Source organism: Hippocampus guttulatus, chromosome 15 (genome assembly GCF_054856545.1).
Source record: "Hippocampus guttulatus isolate MCC_2025c chromosome 15, RoL_Hgut_1.0, whole genome shotgun sequence".
Taxonomy (NCBI): domain Eukaryota; kingdom Metazoa; phylum Chordata; class Actinopteri; order Syngnathiformes; family Syngnathidae; genus Hippocampus; species Hippocampus guttulatus.
Window position 1 is genome coordinate 3693072 of NC_141275.1, and position 20547 is coordinate 3713618.

The following is a 20547-nucleotide window of genomic DNA, read 5'->3' on the forward strand; positions in this document are numbered from 1 at the left end:
GGGTCAATGCTGCTGTGCAGCCAGGCATGTGTACTTATTTTTTTTACAATCAGTATTTATTCAATGCAGCGTCAAATGCAGCCAGTCAGGAACAAGATTGCGTTTCACAAAATAATTTCACCTCATTTGACTTTTTAGTGAAGCCTTTCAAATGTCTCACTTGTTAACCTGCTCTTTGAATTTCTGATATAATTCAGGATGTGCGCAAGAGATGTAGATGTCGATGTGTTCCTGCTCGATTAACTGCATAACATGCTTTGCAAAAAGGCTTCGCCGCGTCTGTGAGCTTGCCATGGCTTTTGGCCATTCATATGCTGGCGAAGCTGCTCTGACGCTCTGACACTCACCTCTCTCGAATGTGCCTCTGGGGACGCTCCTTCGACTCTCTGGGGCTGCCAGTTTTGAAAAAGTGGTTTTCTATAAAAGTCTAGAAGAAACCAGGTCAAATACAATTTTTTCTTCATTTTTTACTGAGCAATTATTTATCTTATGTCTGAATCAGTTTTGGATTATGTTGAATGCAAAATAAGCACGATAAATATTCACAAACGTTAGTAGCCAAAGTGTTATTTTTTTTATATATTGGGAAATTCATCCAGGAAAAAGAAACTAACATGGGAATTGAAAGAGAGCTGGCAAGATTTATGAAAAAAAAGAGAAGAACAGACTAAAAAAAGTTGGTAGCACCAGTGCTACCCGTGCAAAAGTTCGTGTCAAGCCCTGCCATCTTGGCATTGTATCAACACCTTTGTCGTAACAGCGCGCCTCTTTTCTGAAGCTGAGCCATGATTGGTCGTTACCTGAGCCCTGAGCAACTGTGATGTCATTTTCAGTCGACAAGAAGTGGCAAAATAGCCGTCCCCTGAAATTTGACTGCCTAACTCATGTTCCTCAAACTCAATATTAATCAGAATGCTCTGCTTAGACTAATGGAGGTGCATGGAACCGATTACTGTAAAGACAATTTAAGGCAGCACATGATTCAAAATTAATTTTCCTTCATTCCATTAGGGAGTGTGTATGAACATTGAAAATATCAAATAAATATCAACAGCATCTGATTCTTTGAAAAATTATTGAAGCCGATTAAGTAATGACATATCTTCTATGCTGCCATTTTTGATCGGTTCACGTCATCACTGTGACGTGTTGCGTGCTTCACCATGCCACTGTTCATTTTGGACTTGTTAACTGGTCTGTTATGCGATACAAATGCCGCTAGGCATCGTCATAATTTAGATGGCATTCCTAACCATCTCAGGTTTCATATTCATAATAATCCCTCTACTCTCTATTCCTGTGAGCTTCTTATCCTGTACCGCCCCAATCCAATGATTAAAGATATGGTTGACTCCCATCCCGTGGGAACTTCATGGGATTCCAGGGACCCGCCGGATTCCCCAAAAAATGTCACCCTTGACTGCACAATGTGCAACAATTCAGTCGGTTTCAGCCATATTGCTGGCGACCTCAAAGGAACATGTTGTAAAAGACCTTGAGTTATATAAAGTTGTGTTCTGCAGCAGATGCGGCCCTACAAAATACTCACTGTGTTAATCTGCCTCCTTTTGTTCCACAACTGGCTCCTCTCCACCTCTGACAAGGAGAGAATGTGAGTCCTCAGTCTTTTTCCAAGCCCTCTGCCTGATTTGAAAGCAGACTGTTCTAATACATTGACATGCAAATTAGCCCGTGATGTCACCCAAGCACTTCTGAGTCAGCTCTTGGCATAATCGGTGACAACTGCATTCAGTTCATCTTGCAGTTCACCATACTCAGTATAATTGATAGGCAAGTTTGAGCATTTAATCAATATGGTCAATATTTATCGATGGAGCTCATTTGTCAGGGAGGGGGGTTGTTTTGTTTTGTTTTGTTTTAAATGGGACTTCCGGAGTTGAATCCCCCGTTCCTGCGCACGTGAAGTTTCCCATGGCATCATGGTTACAAAAAGAGTCGAGCTTGTACACAAAAGCACAGTTAGCAGGGCCTGAGGTTCACGGCAGCGCAAGGGCTCGCGGGCAGTATTGCACTTTGTCCGGCCACCCTGTACCTGACAGACGCTAGCCTGACCGGACCAAATTCCATTGAACTGTTGAAAAATAAATAACATGTCTTAGAAAAAAATGAAAAATATAAAAATGGAACAGATTCAGTCTCTGTTCACCAAAAAAAAAAATGCACTTCAACAAATAGTAACATATAACGCTGAGAACCACATATATGCACTTAAAGAGTAAAATTAAATATTGTTTATCTCCTTCTGAATGTCCTCTTCCACCTGCTTGTACAAGGCTGGAATGGATAATGAAATATGTGAGGCGTTGTGACAGGCTGAAGGCATTTGGTAAATGGACTTTGAGGTTTGTTGTGTTGCGACTTTCTTCATACAAATGCGACATACCAGGTTGGTGTTGTTTGGTAATCTGGCTTGAATCCAAAATGTTTCCGTGTTGATATTAACCTTTGGAACTAGTTCCATTTATGCCGCTGAAATACCTGTAATTGTGTAATGACAGGCGTCAGAAAACAGCTTCGATCACCCTAATTCTTTCTTTCTCGGTGACTCAGAGCTGTTCGCACCGTCTGTGGGTGTGTGTGTGAGTCCCGCCTCCCACAGCGGCGGGCAGTTTGAGTGACACGAGAGGGAATGAAGCGACGCAACTAAATGTTGATGACCTGTGCAAACAAACATGCATTTAAATGAGAATTGATCGGGTCTGGAGGAAACTGTCGTGTCCTTTTTATTTCTTGAACGATGAGTCGATATTATTACCATAGTCTAACGAAATGAAGAGATGCCAAAAACGTGATTAGCAATTAGTTGATGTCGAGCTTTAAATGCAGTAGAAAATCCGATTTGTCGACTCATCGGTTTCACCTATAGGGTGAATCAATTTTGAAACCCTTGGCTAATTAAGCATGACAAACCAATCAGCTTCTGTGCCATATTCCTTTTTTTGTGTGAAACTGAGCGTAATTTCCGCCCTATAAGGCGCACCTAAAAACATTCAGTTTTCTCAAAAGCTGAACGGGCGCCTTATAATTCGATGCGCCTTATATATGGATCAATATTCTGATTGCTTGGACGTAGCTTTTTTAAATGTTGTGTAAAGTGCTTTGCTACTGCTGCAGCGGTTGTGAAAGCTCTATATAAATAAAGCTGTATTGTATTGTATTCCCTATATTGTATCTCCATCTAGCGGATGCATAATGTAACGGCAGACACTCTTGGAGGTTTTATTTATGTATCTGAAAACAGTTTTAAAATAGGCTATCATTGTATTGCTTATACACTAAGTGCCTTATAGTGCGGAAAATACGGTAAAACTATTAAGACATTACATCCGATAATATTTACATAAAATACAAAGTATCTGCTGATCAAGTGGGTGGAAAATGTTGTTAATGGCTGTCAGTGACCCATCCCGTCTGTGCATTCAAGAGATTTTTGATTTACCATCTCCTTGGTGTCCGTTCAATGTCTGGTCAAACCCCACAATCCATAAAAGTTGTTGTGGTTGCAGGGGTGTCTGTGTCAGGGATGCTGATAGTTCTGTGAAAATAAATCCTTTCTGGGGTGCTACAGTGAAACTCCTCTACAACGAAATCATGTTTGCGGCAAGAAATTTTTCACAACAGGGGGTTTTTCACTGTAGCAAATTTGATCTCAGATGTAAGCACACACACACCCACACACACGCACACACAAACGTTATGTGTACTCTATTTTTATTCCAATAGTGCATAAGTATGAGCACACACTTATTTGACACTTCATATTGTCAGTGTAGAAAGAAAAAAAGGGAAAGAAATTGCGAAATTTACGATCAGCATTCACTTTCACTTACATCAATTTCTTGGATAATGTATTTTATTTTGCTTGCTCCGTCTTTCATTTTGATCACTTTTATCCTCTCTTCCAGCATCAGAGCTCCTCTTGTCTTAGCTGCTTGACATCCGTTTTGTAGCCATTTTAGCAATGCAACTTCCATCCTCGTCTGAATCTAACAATAACAAATACTTCCTGGCATGCAATGAACTTTTAAGCCAGCCACGGGACGCGTCGTCCTCGATGGCCATAGTTAGCTCTCGAATGCTAAAAACCTTACGCTAACTGGAGCGCTAATGAGAGAGAAGCGCTCCAGTTAGCGTAAGGTTTTTAGCCTTCGAGAGCTAACTATGGCCATCGAGGACTACGAAGCGTCCCGTGGGTGTTTTTAGCATGATAACAAGTAAAGCATTGGAGGAAACGTTCGTTTATTTGAATGTCTGTCGAGCCATAAGCAATTTACTCTGAGCAGCTAATTGGATGCTACGGATCTAGCTTCAGTATCTACACACATAGACAGTGAGGTCCCTCTTGGCCAATCGGAGGCCAGGATGATGCTCGGTAAGCCAATGACAGAGCAGCTATGAGTATGTTGAGTCCAGGAAACTCGCAGCTGTGACCGGAATAAACATCGTTCACTATGTAAACCAGTGTGGTGGTAGCTGTTGCCTTTTTTCGAACGAAGCAGTAGAGGTCGCTGTTGGATAAGACTTCGTTGTAGTGAATGTCTTCGCAAGGCTGGAGCAGAGAAAATGATTTCGTATAACGCAACAAGGGGTTTTTCGTCGTATGGGGGGCAGGAGAATAGGAATTGTGTTCATGCTTGAAGATTTTTTCACATAAGGGGGTATTTTCGCCCATGTAGGTTTCGTTCTAGAGGAGTTTCACTGCAGTTAAAAAGTGTGCAGTTAAATGTTTGCTTTCGTCGAATCCTATTGTTCATGCAATGTCTAAAAATAAATCGGTTATTTTCTACTTTATGTATGTTTAATGTATAAAGTTTCGATATTTATAGGCTAGTTTATTCTTCAAGTAGAGAAGCAACCAAGTTGGCCTGCACCACACCCACACAGTCATTTAGTTTGGGATCCCTTGCTGACACATTTAGATTTATTAATGTCGAGATGTTGGCTAGTGGCCAGTCCAGAGTTTCCCCCCGCCCCCGCATCCCGCTTAAAGTGAGCTGGGATTGGCTACAGCACTCCCACGAACCGAATAAAGATAAGCGATATAGATGATGAATGGATAACATGAGATTTTTTTTGTTTGTTTTGCTTATTTTTGAAAACAACTGCAGAAACAGGCAAGGCGGAAGAATTCTTGCACAAATGAGCAACTGTATGAAAAGTTATTGAAATGAAGGGGGAAAAAATCACTGTTATCAGTGCACCCTCGATGTTGTGTAAAAGAAATGACACAATAAACATGTTCATGCCAAAAACATTGCAGTCAGTTTTTTGTTTTGAGCGTTAGTCTAAAATTTAATGTTAACATTTTTTTTATCGCTTCAATGTAACCACTGACAACATTTCTTAACGTGCACCGAGAGGACCTCAACCGGCAGCTGGTGTGTGCACGCATGAAAAGGACTCTTGGCAAATGATGTGCACCACATTTTCCCGACTCTAAGTTACAGTTGTTTTATTTTTATTTTTTTCATAGATTGGCCCGGGTGTGAGACTTATGTGTGAAATGATTTGCACATTCGTACATAATTTCACGTTATTTTAATATTAAACCGCAAGAGGGCGCCCTAGGCCTGCGTTGATAAGTCGACAATGAGTCTGACATAAGCGACGTAGAATAGGAAGCGCCACATCTTCTCCCTCCAGAGTTGGCAGACTTGTTTCAAACAGACACCGAGGATGAAGATTTCATTGTATTTAGTGTTTGGAGAGACACTGATGGTTTGGTAAACCTATTGCATGTTCTTTATGCAATAGTTATCTGAATAAGTCTTAATATGTTATGTGAACATACCAGGCATGTTCTCAGTTCGTTGTTTATGCGCTAGCATATCGTACACTTATTCAGCCTGTTGTTCTCCATTTTTATTTTTATTTGCCTTGTCTGTTCTTGGGGTTGGATTTTATCACATACATTTTCCCCCAAAATGTGACTTATACTCCAGTGCGACTTATGTATGTTTTTTTCTTCTTTATTATGCATTTTATGGCTGGTGCGACTTATGCTAAGGAGCGACTTATAGTCCGGAAAATACGGTGCCTGATACCTTGAAATACTGACGGTATCAGGGCAATACCACATATCGGTCATACTTAATATTACTAAATGTACATATTAAGTATATGTGAGGTTTACATATATATAGTATATCTATTTATCTAGCTATCAAACGTGATGCATTTGCGGTCTTGAGCCCGGGGAAGAGAAAAGCACAGTAACTCTAGGGGTGTTCACACGGCAACTTTTACTCCGGTGTAGCACCGGGGCTGCCCCCCCCGTAGAGCGTTCACACATACAAAGTTATAGCGGTGTAGCCCCTGAAAACAGCTTAAACCGGAGCAAATTTAACCCTGCTCAGGAGGTGGTTTAAACATTTACTCTGGAGTAAAGGCCAGTTTGCGGGGCAGCACCGATATAAAATGGGACGTGTGAACACTACAGGGGTAGACTTGCTACGCATAAGAAGAATTGATTACATGCGGGTGTTGCATAACTTTCATCCTGGGTATTTTGCACTTCTTTCCTTTCTCTCTCTCATCCTTATACGGTGTCTGATAGACCACGGCGTTGATTTGTCTGGAGAAGTATAAACCATGGTTTTTCGATATGTCACAAACAAGGCGGGGAAAAGGAAGCACACTTTACGCATGCGCATGTTTTATTTCCGTACTATTATCGTATTTCACGGCCGCAGAAACTGCCGTGTGAACGCAAGTGGGGCTGCACCGGGGTTAACACACTTCTCTTTAGTCAGCAGCTTTATACATGTGAACGCTCCACATAATTTACACCGGTGTAAGATATATCGCAACAAAATACATCGGTGCAGCACCGATGCAAATGTGTGCCGTGTGAACACCCCTTCTGTCTCAGAGAACCAGCTGCTCGACTGTGTTCCTGTGTGGATCCTCTCCTCCTACGCTTCTTGCTCCTTGCCCCTTGCCCCCTCCCCTCCCTGGCGTCACTTTCCTGTGTATGCAATGCATCGTCAGCGATGGCCAAATAAAAGCCGCCATAGATTTTTCTCTGTGTCACATTTATACTTGCACGGCAATTCATTATTGTCTTTTATAGGTTTAGAGATCATTCAGCCGGTAAGCAGCAGGCTGGTATAAATTGGATTTGAACATGGAAATTGTTGGTCGAAGATAGACACGTCAGGCACCACCAACATGATACCAAGCAGTGCGGCCAATGTGTCCATTTAACTGTTGATTTACGCCGGGTTTTGTTGGCTAGAATCTGCATGTGATGAAACCAGTGGTAAGCCCTGCTCTCTAAAAGCTCGGTTAGCAGGAATTATTTGATGCACAGGCTCTTATTTACCCACTTTTATCCCCATGCCAAATGACACTTTGCCTTTTTGTGTGTGTGTGCGTGTCACAATCCGAGAAACCTCCAGCCCTCAGCATCCTTCCTCTTGCATCTATATGTATGATTTATTTAATGTCATCTGTCTATTCCCTCCTTCTCTCCCCCTATTCCCCTCCCTCTTTCTTTTTCTGTATTCCTCCCCTCCTCCCCATTTTTTCTGGCAGGCTGCACATCTCTCTCTCTCTCTCTCTCTCTCTCTCTCTCTCTCTCTCTCTCTCTCTCTCTCTCTCTCTCTCTCTCTCTCGACTTCTCTGGCAGGCTCCACATTGCGGTGAGTCAGTATCATGGAGGCAGGCAGCGGGGCTGCCGCAGCGGTGGGGAGTGCAGCACTTGGTCTGCTGGGAGCCACGTCCAGCCTTGACATCTTGGACAGGTAGGGCTACTGTAACAAGCCACATGTACATGCGCAAGAAGGAAACTCCAAACATTTTGCACTCAAGTGCCGCGATGGAGATGACGGTGCGAGTTAGGAGAGGACCACACCTTAGGTTGCGCTTAGGTTCCTGATGCTAGTTTGGTTGGAGTCCGAAGTGTTTGTAGTGGTGACTACGCGCATGTGATTTATCGGCTGATTGAGAAGCAGACGCTCAGGACGTGTCAGTTTGCTGTTGGTGTGACTGTGAACACGCATGTGCGATGGTGTTGGATGACAAGAGAGGGTGTTATTTGGCATTGTGTACGCTACAAGGAGAAATGAGACCAGTATATGCACGCAGAGGGGGGAGGAGGTGAGAGGTGGAAGCATTGCTCAACGTGCCTGAGCACTGGAGCTGAGTTAGTAGATTGAAATTGCACAGTCACTCTCACACCTCCTATGGAGTCCCCACCCACATCCCTTCAACCTGTAGCAACTCGGTGACATGCATCAATGACTGTCAGCACAAGAAAGAAGATTCCTCGAATTGAAAGAGCCCCCCCCCCCCCCCCCCCCCCCCCCCGAAACTACCAGCTCCACCAGTGTCTCCATTGACAGCCCAGGTGTGTTGGCTTTCAGCTAGTTACGTCATCGCTACGCTAACACCTAGATATCCGTGTGTTGTCATCACGCATACACACTCAAGCATTTACATGCGCAAATGCTTTATTGCGCACGCATGCACACACACTAGTAGCTACTCAAAAACATTTTGACTGTTGGCAAAGGCCTGGTGCATCCAAATACACAAAACACAAATTCCGTTTATTTGTTACTCTGCATGATTCTCCTTGCGTTGGAGGCTTTCTCATTCCCGACCGCTTGCACGTGGGCTATCACTCATTTAATCGTTACACTCCGCCAGTGAGTTCTAACTAACCTCCTCCACTTTTTGTGGGAATTTCCTTTTGAAATGGAGAGTGCGGAGGAAATGGAAGCGACTGCCTTCCATTTAACTCAACTTCTTTCGGTCTGTGTTTCAACCACTTAGTGTTAATATTGTCACTCTTAGCATGTCTATAAACGATACCTACACGTCTTTCGTCCAAGGTCCGATAAATGCGAGGATGAATATCGGTCCGTAATTTTACTTTTGCCTTCGTGTAGTTCAGCCCCCACCTGCTCGCAGCACCCTGTTGTAACAGTCCTGAACTAGTTCTGAATCCTGCCCCAGGGTTACCATGGCAGCAGTAGCTTAGCATACATTAGACAGTGGTTCAGCATTACAACAAAAAGCCAGTGATTGAAAAGCAGAGAAAATAAAGGCTGAAAGGGATGAAGTGGAGACTGGGTAATTGTGAGCTTCCTCTGTCTGCTCAGTCTAAGGTTGCTTTCTCATTTAAAAATTTGCAGTCCCCTTCTGTTTAAGTTGGTTGGTTTACCTCATGAACGTACTTTCAGTGGCTTGAGCCCAGTTTTGATACAGACAAGACGTTTCCCTGACCCCTCAAAAATTAATCATCTGTGTTAATATTAGAAGGTTCAGGATGGAATGTTTCAATAACATATCAGCATTCAAACATAAAATTCAGTTAAATTGATTGGATGCTTCAAAAATATATACAATGTATTCTCCATCTCAACCCTGTACAGTAGTTTCCTACTTTCACACATCACTTTATAGATTGAATTGCATTTTATTGGTCAGTGCATTTCCATAAAATCTCACATTGAGTTGTTAAGTTATATACTGCTTGATTAATTTTTTCCCCCTCACTTTTTGCTGGCCTACTGTGGCCGCTGCTGCAGCAGCAGATGGGCTCCATTGAAAATGAATGAGAGGGCTGCGCTGCGTGAGCATGGCCAAAGGCAGTTTTGCTGCATTGACAAAAAAAACCCCCAAAAAAGCTCGACATAATCCTCAAATCCTTTTTTTTTTCCAACTTAAAAGTAGTTGATATCACAGAGGAGCTTCTATTTGCATCCGATGCCAGGTAATGTAATTTATATAACATATTATATGCAGCAAACAGAAACCCCTCATTTTACAAACAGGCCAAAATATTTTGACTGCATGAACTCAGGTGAGCAGACCTCATTCTGACATTTTCTTTTTTCTCGATATAACTAATTTGAATTTTTAGCCGAACAAAAGCATAAATTACCCTTCCCATCACAGCAGTGTATTGCCTGCTTTATCATTTGTAAAGTAGACCCAAGAATATCTGTTAATAATATTTGCTCTGCTGTGCCATTCATGACACAAACATTATATAAAAGTTACCTTTTTGGGGAACAAATTCAAAAGTAATGCAAATGTACAATTCAGAGAGAGAGAATAATATTTTTATGTTTTGAATTACTTTCAATGGCAGTTTATACATTTTGATGTTTTTGAGAGTTAGCAAGTTGCTCTCAATTTATGTCTTCTGATTAACTCTTATCATTAATCGAAGCATCTCTTGAGGGGTAATTAGTCAGTAGTCTCCCTCCGCTCTCTCTTGCCTGTGCGGAGCGCATTTTGATGGCTTTTGATGACGTGTAGGTCGAATATATACATACGGATGAGCGTTCATGTTCTGCAAATATATCACATTCATATTCAATTTATTTCTAGGGTCAGAATTGTGCTGTTCACAGAGCATGAAGAGATCAGATATAGGTAGAGTATGTGCGCAAAAGGACAAAAAAAATTGTCATTGAGCTGCAGTGTGAATATAGCCAAAGAATCATTGGAAATGTAGTCTACTATAGCCTTATGCTGCGCTCAGATAAAACGCAAGCTGTGTTTTCGGTGCCGCATTTCCAATGTTACAATATGGGAAAATATCATTGCGCTCAGTGGGACTGAGAGTTAAACGCGGTAAACGGAAAGTTAAATTCCTATTTTCTCACAAATGTATAATAATAATAATAATAATACATTTTATTTATAAGCGCCTTTCAAGACACCCAAGGACACTTTACAATTACAAAAAACACAAAACAACACAGGTTGAGCAGTATGTTTGTCTTCTCATACGAATCCGCATCCAATCACCAGCAGACGCACGTGTTTTTGTCATATCGGAACTTGAGCTACTTCTCGTTTTCAAGAATCATGGGAATTGCACATTAAAATCAACACTCAATACTGTTGGCGTACTATAAGTTGTTTCTCTTTGAGTGTCACAGTCAATTCATGACATTGATATATTTGTAACTCAATTATAAAACAACACATAAGGATGTTCTGGACTTTTGCTGAAAATATTTTCCGTTGAGTAGACGACTTTATTTTCTAATTAAAGACCCTAGGTCGACACTGTAGTGCTGTGAACCTCTGTTGTAGTGTCTTGATGTTTGGAGCAGGTGCTACTGGGCATCGTAGTTCGCTGTTAGAGGCCTTCTCACTCGGGAATCTATGGAATGTCTTTGGTGTCCCCACACATTAGAACAGAGAAGGGTGATAGTGGGCAGGTGTCTTTAGTGTCTTGAGTTAAATGCAGTAAATTAACCAGTTATTGTACAATGAAATCTCTGAAAAGACAACTATGTAAAAGGGTGTGAAGGGACAAAATAGTTGAATAAGGGGGGAGAAATAACAGTCGCATAATACTAATAGTACTTTTGCACTGTAGACCATCTCACCATGACTTCACACATACTTCCTGGTGGCCGAAGACAGAACTTTCCCCAGGTAAACAAACTTAGATTAATTTGACGATCAGAGTGATTGAGAAAAACAGGTGAAGTGGCTTGAGTTTAGCCTTCTTCTCAACTCAACTCAACTCAACTGTATTTATAGACCACTTTCAAACAGCCATCGCTGCATACAAAGTGCTGTACATGGAGCAACTAACATATACAACAGTAAAGCAACAAATCGGAAACAAAGACGGTAGAAAGCACCGAACAGCAAAACCAACAACAAATCTGAGTCATGCTGAGTCAAATGCCAAAGAATACAAGTGAGTTTTGAGGCAGGTTTTAAAGATGGGCAGCGAGGAGGCTTGCTGAATGTTCAGTGGGAGGTCATTCCAGAGAGAGGGACCAGCAACAGAAAAGGCTCGATCCCCTCTGAGCCTCAGTTTAGTTCTTGGTACTTCTAATAACGTCTGGTCCGCAAACCTGAGGCGCCAGCCAGGTGTGTAGGGGCGGATGAGCTCAGAGAGGTAAGGTGGCGCGAGGTCATTTAGAGATTTGAAAACAAATAATAGGATCTCGAAAATAGCTCTTAAGATGTATAAGGAGCCAGTGAAGGGATGCCAGAGTAGGAGTTATGTACTCCCTCTTACGAGTACCAGTCAAGAGGCGAGCAGCGGCATTCTGGACCAGCTGGAGGCGTTTAATGGAGGATTGGCTAACTCCAAAGAAAAGGGCATTGCAGTAATCGAGCCGGGATGTGACGAAGGCATGAATTACTGTCTCAAAGTCAAGTCAACTCAACTCCACTGTATTTATAGACCACTTTCAAACAGCCATCGCTGCATACAAAGTGCTGTACATGGAGCAATTTAACATGCACAATAAACAGTAAGACAAATCGGTAATAAAGGCGGTAGAAAGCACCAAACAGTAAAACCAAGAACAAATCTAAGTCATGCTGAGTCGAATGCCAAAGAATACAAGTGAGTTTTGAGGAGGGTTTTGAAGATGGGCAGCGAGGAGGCTTGCCGAATGTTCAGTGGGAGGTTATTCCAGAGAGAGGGACCAGCAACAGAAAAGGCTCGATCCCCTCTGAGCCTCAGTTTAGTTCTTGGTACTTCTAATAAAGTCTGGTCCACAGACCTGAGGCGCCGGGCAGGTGTGTAGGGGCGGATGAGCTCAGAGAGGTAAGGTGGCACGAGATTATTCAGAGATTTGAAAACAAATAAGAGGATCTTGAAAATAACTCTAAAATGAATGGGGAGCCAGTGAAGGGATGCCAGAGTAGGAGTTATGTGCTCCCTCTTACGAGTACCAGTCAAGAGGCGAGCAGCGGCATTCTGGACCAGCTGAAGGCGCTTAATGGAGGACTGGCTGACGCCAAAGTAAAGGGCATTGCAGTAATCGAGCCGGGATGTGACAAAGGCATGAATTACTGTCTCAAAGTGTTCATGTGAGAGGAGAGGTTTTATTTTGGCCAGCTGTCTAAGGTGAAAGAAGCTGGATTTAACAACGGAACCAATTTGCCGATCGAGTTTGAAATCACTGTCCAGTTTAAGGCCCAAGTTTGAGACTGTTGACTTAAGATAAGGAGACAGGGGGCCCAAGTCTACAGGATGGAATGTACAAGGGCCACTGGGACCAAACAATATCACCTCTGTCTTCTTTTCATTGAATCTCAAGAAATTTTGTGCCAACCAGGTTTTGATTTCTTCCAGACAGGATAGCAGTGGCCTTAATGAGAAGGCGTATTTCGTGCTCAGTGGTAGTCATCTGCATAGCAGTGGAAGGGAATACCATGTTTCCTTAAGATGGAACCCAATGGGAGCAGATACAGCGAGAACAGCAGAGGCCCCAGAATTGAGCCCTGTGGAACACCACATGACAGGGGAGCAGTGCGTGACTCAGAGCAGCCAAGGCTGACACAGAAGTTTCTGTCAGCTAAATAGGACCTAAACCACTCAAGAGCACTGCCGCCAATGCCCACCAAGTGCTGCAAACGAGACAGCAGAATACTGTGATCCACTGTATCAAATGCTGCAGTTAAGTCCAATAAAACTAGACACACGTGGTCTCCAGAGTCATTTGCCAGGAGGATGTCATTAGAAACGCGTAACAGGGCTGACTCCGTGCTATGCATCGTCTTGAAACCTGACTGGAAGACCTCCAAGATGTTATGTTCATCCAAGAAAAATTTCAACTGCATGTGCACCACTTTTTCCAGAATTTTGGAAATGAAAGGCAGTTTGGAAATGGGCCTGAAACTTGACAGCACATCTGGATCAAGACCAGGTTTCTTGATCAAGGGTTGCACCACAGCATGTTTAAACTGTTGGGGAACTACACCAGAAGAGAGGCTGCTGTTGATGATATCCAAGACTGATGCGCCAACACTCGGGAGAACCTCCTGAAAGAAGTGCGGGGGAAGAGAGTCGCAAGGGGAGCCAGATGGCTTCGTCTGGCGAACTACATCCTCCAAAAGCGCCAAGGACACAGTTTCAAAAGAATTTAGCACAGCTGAACATGGAACATGGAACATGGACAGAGGGGTCAGATGCGGTATTTGAGACCGGAGTCCTAGCTGTAGAGACCTTATCAATGGAAAAACTGAAGGAATCTGTTGCACATCTCGGGTGAAGAATCCGAGCAAGTAGGCAGAGGGGGTTTGAGTACAGAATCTATCGTTTTAAATAGTGCGCGTGGGTTGTGACGGTTAGCTTGAATAAGGTCCGACAGATATTCTCTTTTGGCCTCTTTTACTGTGAGCTGGTAGTTACACCAGCAGTCTTTCCAAATTTGATAAGAGACATGCAATTTGTCATTTTTCCACTTGCGTTCGGCTTTACGACACCCCTGCCTAGCTGCGCGGGTAATGTCGTTAAACCATGGCTCGGGTTTAGGTTTTGGGAGCACAGTTTTTGAAGGAGCCACCAAATCCAGGATGGCACGGCATGATGAGTTGAACCAAGAGGTGAATTCCTCTGTGTTAGACGAGGGTACGCAAAGGTTATTAAAGGCATCAGAGAAACGACTAGCAGTGCGAGGGTTAAAAATTCGGCGTTTACAACTAGGAGCGGCAGATTTCACAGCAGCATGCGATAAGACTACGTCAAATAAAACTGCCATGTGATCAGAAATCCCATTTCCCAAAGTGTTCATGAGAGAGGAGAGGTTTTACTTTGGCCAGCTGTCTAAGGTGAAAGAAGCTGGATTTAACAACGTCACCAATTTGCCGGTCAAGTTTGAAATCACTGTCCAGTTTAAGACCCAAGTTTGAGACTGTTGACTTCAGGGGACAGGGGGCCCAAGTCTCAACCACCAGAGTTTGATTGTGTCTGTTGAAAAGCCCTTACGTGATGCATAGTGCTTCTCGGGAGACGGCCGGCCTTAATTTACAAATCCAATTCCAATGAAGCTGGGACATTGTCTTAAACAGAAATAAAAACAAAATACAATGATTTGCAAATCATCCATCCATCTATTTTCTGATCCGTTTATCCTCACAAGGGTGTGCTGGAGCCTATCCCAGCTGTCTTCAGGCAGTCGGTGGGGTACACCCTGAACTGGTCGCAGGTCAATCGCAGGGCACACATAGATAAACAATCGTGCCCACACTGGCACCTAGGGAAAATTTTGAGTGTTCCATTAACCTGCCACACATGTTTTTGGTATGTGGGAGGAACCCGGAGTACCCGGAGAAAACTTACACAGGGACAGGGAAAACGTGCAAACAGGAAGTCCAGAGCTGGAATCGAACCCTGCACCTTTGCACAGTGAGGCGGAATTGCTAACCAAGTCGACCACCGCGCCGCCCTTTGCAAATCATATTCAACCTATCTTAAATTGAATCCATTACAAAACCAAGATTTTAAATGTTGAAACTGCTCAACTTTAATGTCTTTCGCAAATAATAATTAACTTGTAATTTTATGGCTGCAACACATTCCAAACAAGACAGGTGGTGAAAAAAGACAGGGAAGTTGAGGAATACTCATCAAACTGCATCTAGCCAACATAGAATGCTCGTGACCTTTGGTCATTCACCAAAAACCAAAACATCAATGTATAACATATATCACCACATGGGTTCAGGAACCCTCCAGAAAACCAATGTCAGAAATATACATTCGTAAGTGCAGCTCAAAACCTACTACGCAATGAAAAAGCCATTTATTAACAACACCCAGAAACGTCGCTGGATTCTCTGGGCCCAACTTCGTCTAAGATGGACTGATGCAAAGTGGAAAAGTGTTCTGTGGTCTGACGAGTACACATTTGAAATTGTTTTTTGGAAATTACTGATGTTGTGTCCTCCGGGCCAAAGAGGAAACAAATCTTCCGTGCTGTTATGGATGCGACTTTAATGCTGAAAGGTACATCCAAGGTTTTGGAGAGACAAAGTTGATCTTGAATTCTCTGGCGGTTGCTCGATTCCTGTGGTCCTCCACGTAACTGTTAGCTTGCAGTTTAAACTGTGCTTCATAAGCGTGTCTCTTCGTAGGTGCCATTTTCGGGATGTTGATTTGCAGAATGGACACCCCAGAACTATTTACACCTACTGGGGGCATGCCTTTATCGTCCTCTTTCACGCCCACCCTTCCCACTTTTCGGTCCGCCTTCTGTCCTCAGTTATGTCCGCCTTTCCCCTATATAAGCAACGCATTGGCATAACATCAGTCAGTCAAGAGGACAACGCATCCAAGTCACACAACAGCATTCACAGATTTTGGAACTCTGTGCATACACAAGGCGACCCACATTATTTGGCGCCCCATCAATTTTGGAGAAAATTTCAGACTTTTTGTGAATCTTATGGTCTTGAAAATATATTTTTCAACCCTTATCTGGGTGACTCAGACACAATGAAGAAGTTATTTAAAAAATAACAACTCTGTAACACCTATTTAAGAAAACAAAAGAGTGCTGTGTATATTTCTGTTTTATTAGGTGAAAAGGAGTGAAAAGGTTTATTGTGTTGTGTTTTATGCATGCAGGAGCCTTCGCCTTGGACGGCCTCTGGAGGACGACGACATTGTGCCTGAACTGGCTCACATTCATCCTAGAGAGAGACCTGACTGGGAAGAGACCATTAGTGCCATGGTTAGACACACAAAGAGATAGTTTACTTACACGCACACTCCATCACGACCGTGTTTTGAACTGTGGGTCCTATCCTGAGTCACATTTTCTTGGAAAAATAAGTATGAGTAGCTGTCCTTCTCTTCTATATTGACAATGTGTGCTCTGCTCGTGAAACACTGTCATCCATGGAAGGTTAATGAAGATGGCTGATAGCTAACTAAGTTGGATGGTGTCAAAATTTGAATTTTGACACCATTTTGCTGTCCCCTCATTATATCAGGGTATATGGTAATACAATTTCTTTTTTCTTTACTATTTTAACAGGCAAGACCACGTGGGTCTGATGAACCATTTCAATTAAAAGAATGTCCACATGCAAATAAGATCATTATTACATCAAGAGCCATGTATATTTATGAAGGTCTAGAAACAAAACGGTCTGCTAAAGAGCCCTTCAAGGAGAAAAAAAAATTAAATCAAAACAAATAATTAAACATCATCAACAGTGACATGTAAATCCCATATTGTTAATGCAAGTTTATTATCTACTTTCACATCTCAAGTTTGTGGTGTCATTTATTCTTTTTTATTCTTCTTCTTATTTTTTTATTATTCTTATTATTATATTTAACCCATTTCCCCCATCTCAATTTAAACACCACTTCCTGGACCCTCAAGCATGTATATTCATCTCTCCATATCAAATATTTCTCCTCCTACTTCCAGCTATTGCTTCTCTGTTGCTGGTTCAGTTTTAAAGCATGCCCTCGCTATGGCTTTCTTGCTGGCTGCCAGCAGCACTTTTATCAAGTACACATCTCTGCCTTGTAAATTTGCCTGATCGATATTCCCTCGGTACATCACGGAGTCGGTCTTTGGTACTTCCAAACTCCATCCCAGTAGCCTTTCAACTTTTGACATTTTCAAAATATGTGTGCGTGGCCTCCTGCGCTTTCCTGTCCACATAACCGACAGCACACATTCTGCTCTAGTTTATATATCTCGGTCATCTCTGGGGTTATGAAAAATCTTCTGCTATGTTTCCAACCAAAGTCTCAAAAACGTTGATTGTTGTACTCTACACTTATCACTCATATATGCATCACTCATTACCTGTATCACGTTTCTTCCATTTGTTTTATCCATTTTTGTTTCTTTTGCATAATAATCCCTTACTTGAAAATATTTAAAGAGGGCTCTCATTTCTAAATCACAAACTTCAACACGCTATCTCGCGCTAAGCTAACCCGAGTATTTTCGTCTCCTCTCTGGCGTGGAAATGGCCAAACTTCCGTCGTATGTTGCCGTGAGAGGCCAGCAAAGAAATAACATTGACAAAGGTGTTGATAAACTGTCGGGCTGGACATCATTGAGTGCTGAAGAGTTTAATCTAATGCTCAAAGCCAGCAATTCTAGGTTTGCTTGCTCTTAAACAGCCGAGGCATGCACTCTTTTCTTTTTGTTCTTAACTTATTTTATTCTTTAGCAATTTTGACACAGATTGGTTTGTTCAAACATCAGACATGTCGCTATGCTATGACACAAGGCCACATGTCATATTAGGTGTCCTTTCAACATTGCAGTCACTCAAAGTGAAGGCTCTCTCAATAGCTATGCGCTAATAGCTGCCTGCCTGAAATACATGTATTTTGCTTCCTTTTCCGAAACGATTGTCAGCCCCCGTAGTATTTCAAAATGTCTTGCGCAGTTTAGCAACTTATTATGCTGTTGATGTTTGTACGATAACAACCGAAAACAAAGATGCCAAATTGCAGCAGCTGCAATTTTTTTGGAGGGGGCGATGGGCAATATGCTCGTCGCAAGCCCTATTGAGTTGAAAACACAGTTACACATTTATATGGGCCATAAAAAATATAATTTAATATCATATTACAAAGGTCCTTATGCACTGCAGTTTGTTTTTTTAGTGGACACGATGTTGAAAGTGACACTGTCGCTATTTTTAGACACGATGGGATACCATATTACTGTAATACCACCCAACCCTCTCCTAATGTATTGCTGCTCTTTGCTCAAGTATTTATTTACTTCCCATATGTAATATTTTCTTCACCTTAGGTTTAATTTCATGACAATTCAGCAGCAATCGTCATTTCTTTCAAAGTAGCAAGCTTCATACTTTTCGCTTCTTAGAGGTAGGACCATTATTTGTGTACGACAGAAACCATGTAAGATATAAAAAAAAAACCCTCTCTCTTTTTGGTCATATACAAGGAACCTTAAACAGTATTCTTTTTTTCCCCTCTAGTCTCGGGTTTGGGTTTGACTTCTTGCAACAGTATAGTGAAAATGAGGCCGTCTCCATGGTAACATGCAGACGAAGTCCCACCGTTGTTGGAGTGGATATGCGGTTGCCTTCCTTGACTGGGCAAGAAGGAGAGAATCAACAAGCACACAGTGCTAATGAATATTGAATTGAAAGGCCTTTTCTGTCAACCTGTCTTAATTCAACATTTGATATTGCACTTAGACTCGACGAGAGTAGCATACATTATTCATGTCTCTGGTGGTTAAAGGAAGTGACAAGGAAGCGCTCAGCAACTGTTAACTGTCACACTTGTTCCCTGTTGCATATACACCGTGTTGTTAATTATTATGTACTGTATGTGCTCTTTTTTCAGTTTCTCAAATAGTCACTGCAATTTACAGAGAATATAGTTTTTTTAAAATCAACTGTATGTACTTTGTATTAGGTTCAATAATACAAAATATATGATAATGTTATTTTCAACAAAGTTATCATCAACTGGTTCTTCAGCGCAACATTACTCGCTCGTGCAAATTTTGTGTGTTCTTTCAAAGGCCCCATTTGATCAAATCCCCCTCCACCCCCATTTTCCCCCACCCCAGTTGGTAGTCATAGAACTGGAAAAGGGAAGGTACCGACATATTTACACCTCCGTCTGTATTACAGCACGGTATGATGTGTTTTGCATACATTTATTTTACTTTAGAAGGCCCACTTTTTTATTATTCCGCATGGAATTATGAAGTTGGACAATCGACATTTTGCAGAGGTCATTCCGACACTTTCAGAAACCGTAATGGGGCCGACCGTCTTTTCGTTCATCATAACCCAGAGACTGTCGCCCTCATTCGACCCCTACCAGTTCGCCTCCAGGGAAAACAGGTCAACCGATGATGCTGTCGCCCAAGCGTTACACACAATGTTGACACATTTGGAACAGAAGAACAGTTATGCCAGGCTGGGCGTTTAATAGCCCAAATAAACTAGTATTTAAATTGCGCAACTGCTGTCTCCCATACGCCGCCTGTCCCTGCTTTGTTCCCACATGGCAAAAGGTGAGCAGCGCAGTTCTTGACACATTTTTTTCAACGTAAACAAAGCAATAAATGCGAGCGTGAGCTCTCTCTTGCTCACGCGTTCAGCGTTAAGCATCATAACCAGGTATGTCACGGCGGGAATTGTAAGGCAAATGAAACCCAGGGCATAGAGAGTTGTAGGCGGTGTGTGTGGGTACATTTCTATATGCGGTTCTCCGAGTGGGGAATTAATTCTCACATGTTGCTGTGGAGGTTCGAAATGTTAAGCAAGACAGCAGCCACCACGGTTGCTTCCGAGGGCCAAACTGGCATGAAAAATTAACATGACTATTATTGACAGGACAGGGGACAGGGGCCCCAGGCATTGACGAGACCGCTGCCTTAGAGGACTGCGCTAAATCAGCTATCTGATTGCCCTGTGCCACACTGCAAATTAGTATAATTAATATTTCAAAGGGGCCGTATGAGAAACTGAAACTGGCTGTTGAGGGCCACATCAACATCCTAGCTCAATTGTGTTGAATAGGAATTTAATGTTTAAATTTTTTAATAGGATGTCACTCTTTCTATATTCTATATTGTCCATATATCTATTTTTTACATATATTTATTAAAGTATGCTGACATTATGAGCACAACCTAATATTAGGCATTCTAAGGACTCCAAAATATTCCCAGGGCAAATTCCTTCTCCACCATGTAGAACATAATATGGTTGCTAACATGGGGACCATAGTTGGCTCTGGCCTTTTTTTTTTTTTCAATAGTTGCTAAAATAGTTGTA

General features: G+C 42.2%; 1 protein-coding gene across 3 annotated transcripts in view; it reads left to right on the forward strand.

Moving 5' to 3' along the window:
• arhgap32b (Rho GTPase activating protein 32b) overlaps positions 1-20547 on the forward strand; it is a 99045-nt gene that overhangs the window by 20070 nt on the left and 58428 nt on the right. For all 3 annotated transcript variants that reach the window (XM_086130957.1, XM_086130958.1, XM_086130956.1), the window contains 2 exons: positions 7558-7766; positions 16370-16475. In XM_086130957.1, the coding sequence (XP_085987083.1) occupies positions 7678-7766; positions 16370-16475 (195 nt within the window). In that variant the 5' untranslated portion in view covers positions 7558-7677. The remainder of the gene's footprint in view (positions 1-7557; positions 7767-16369; positions 16476-20547) is intronic.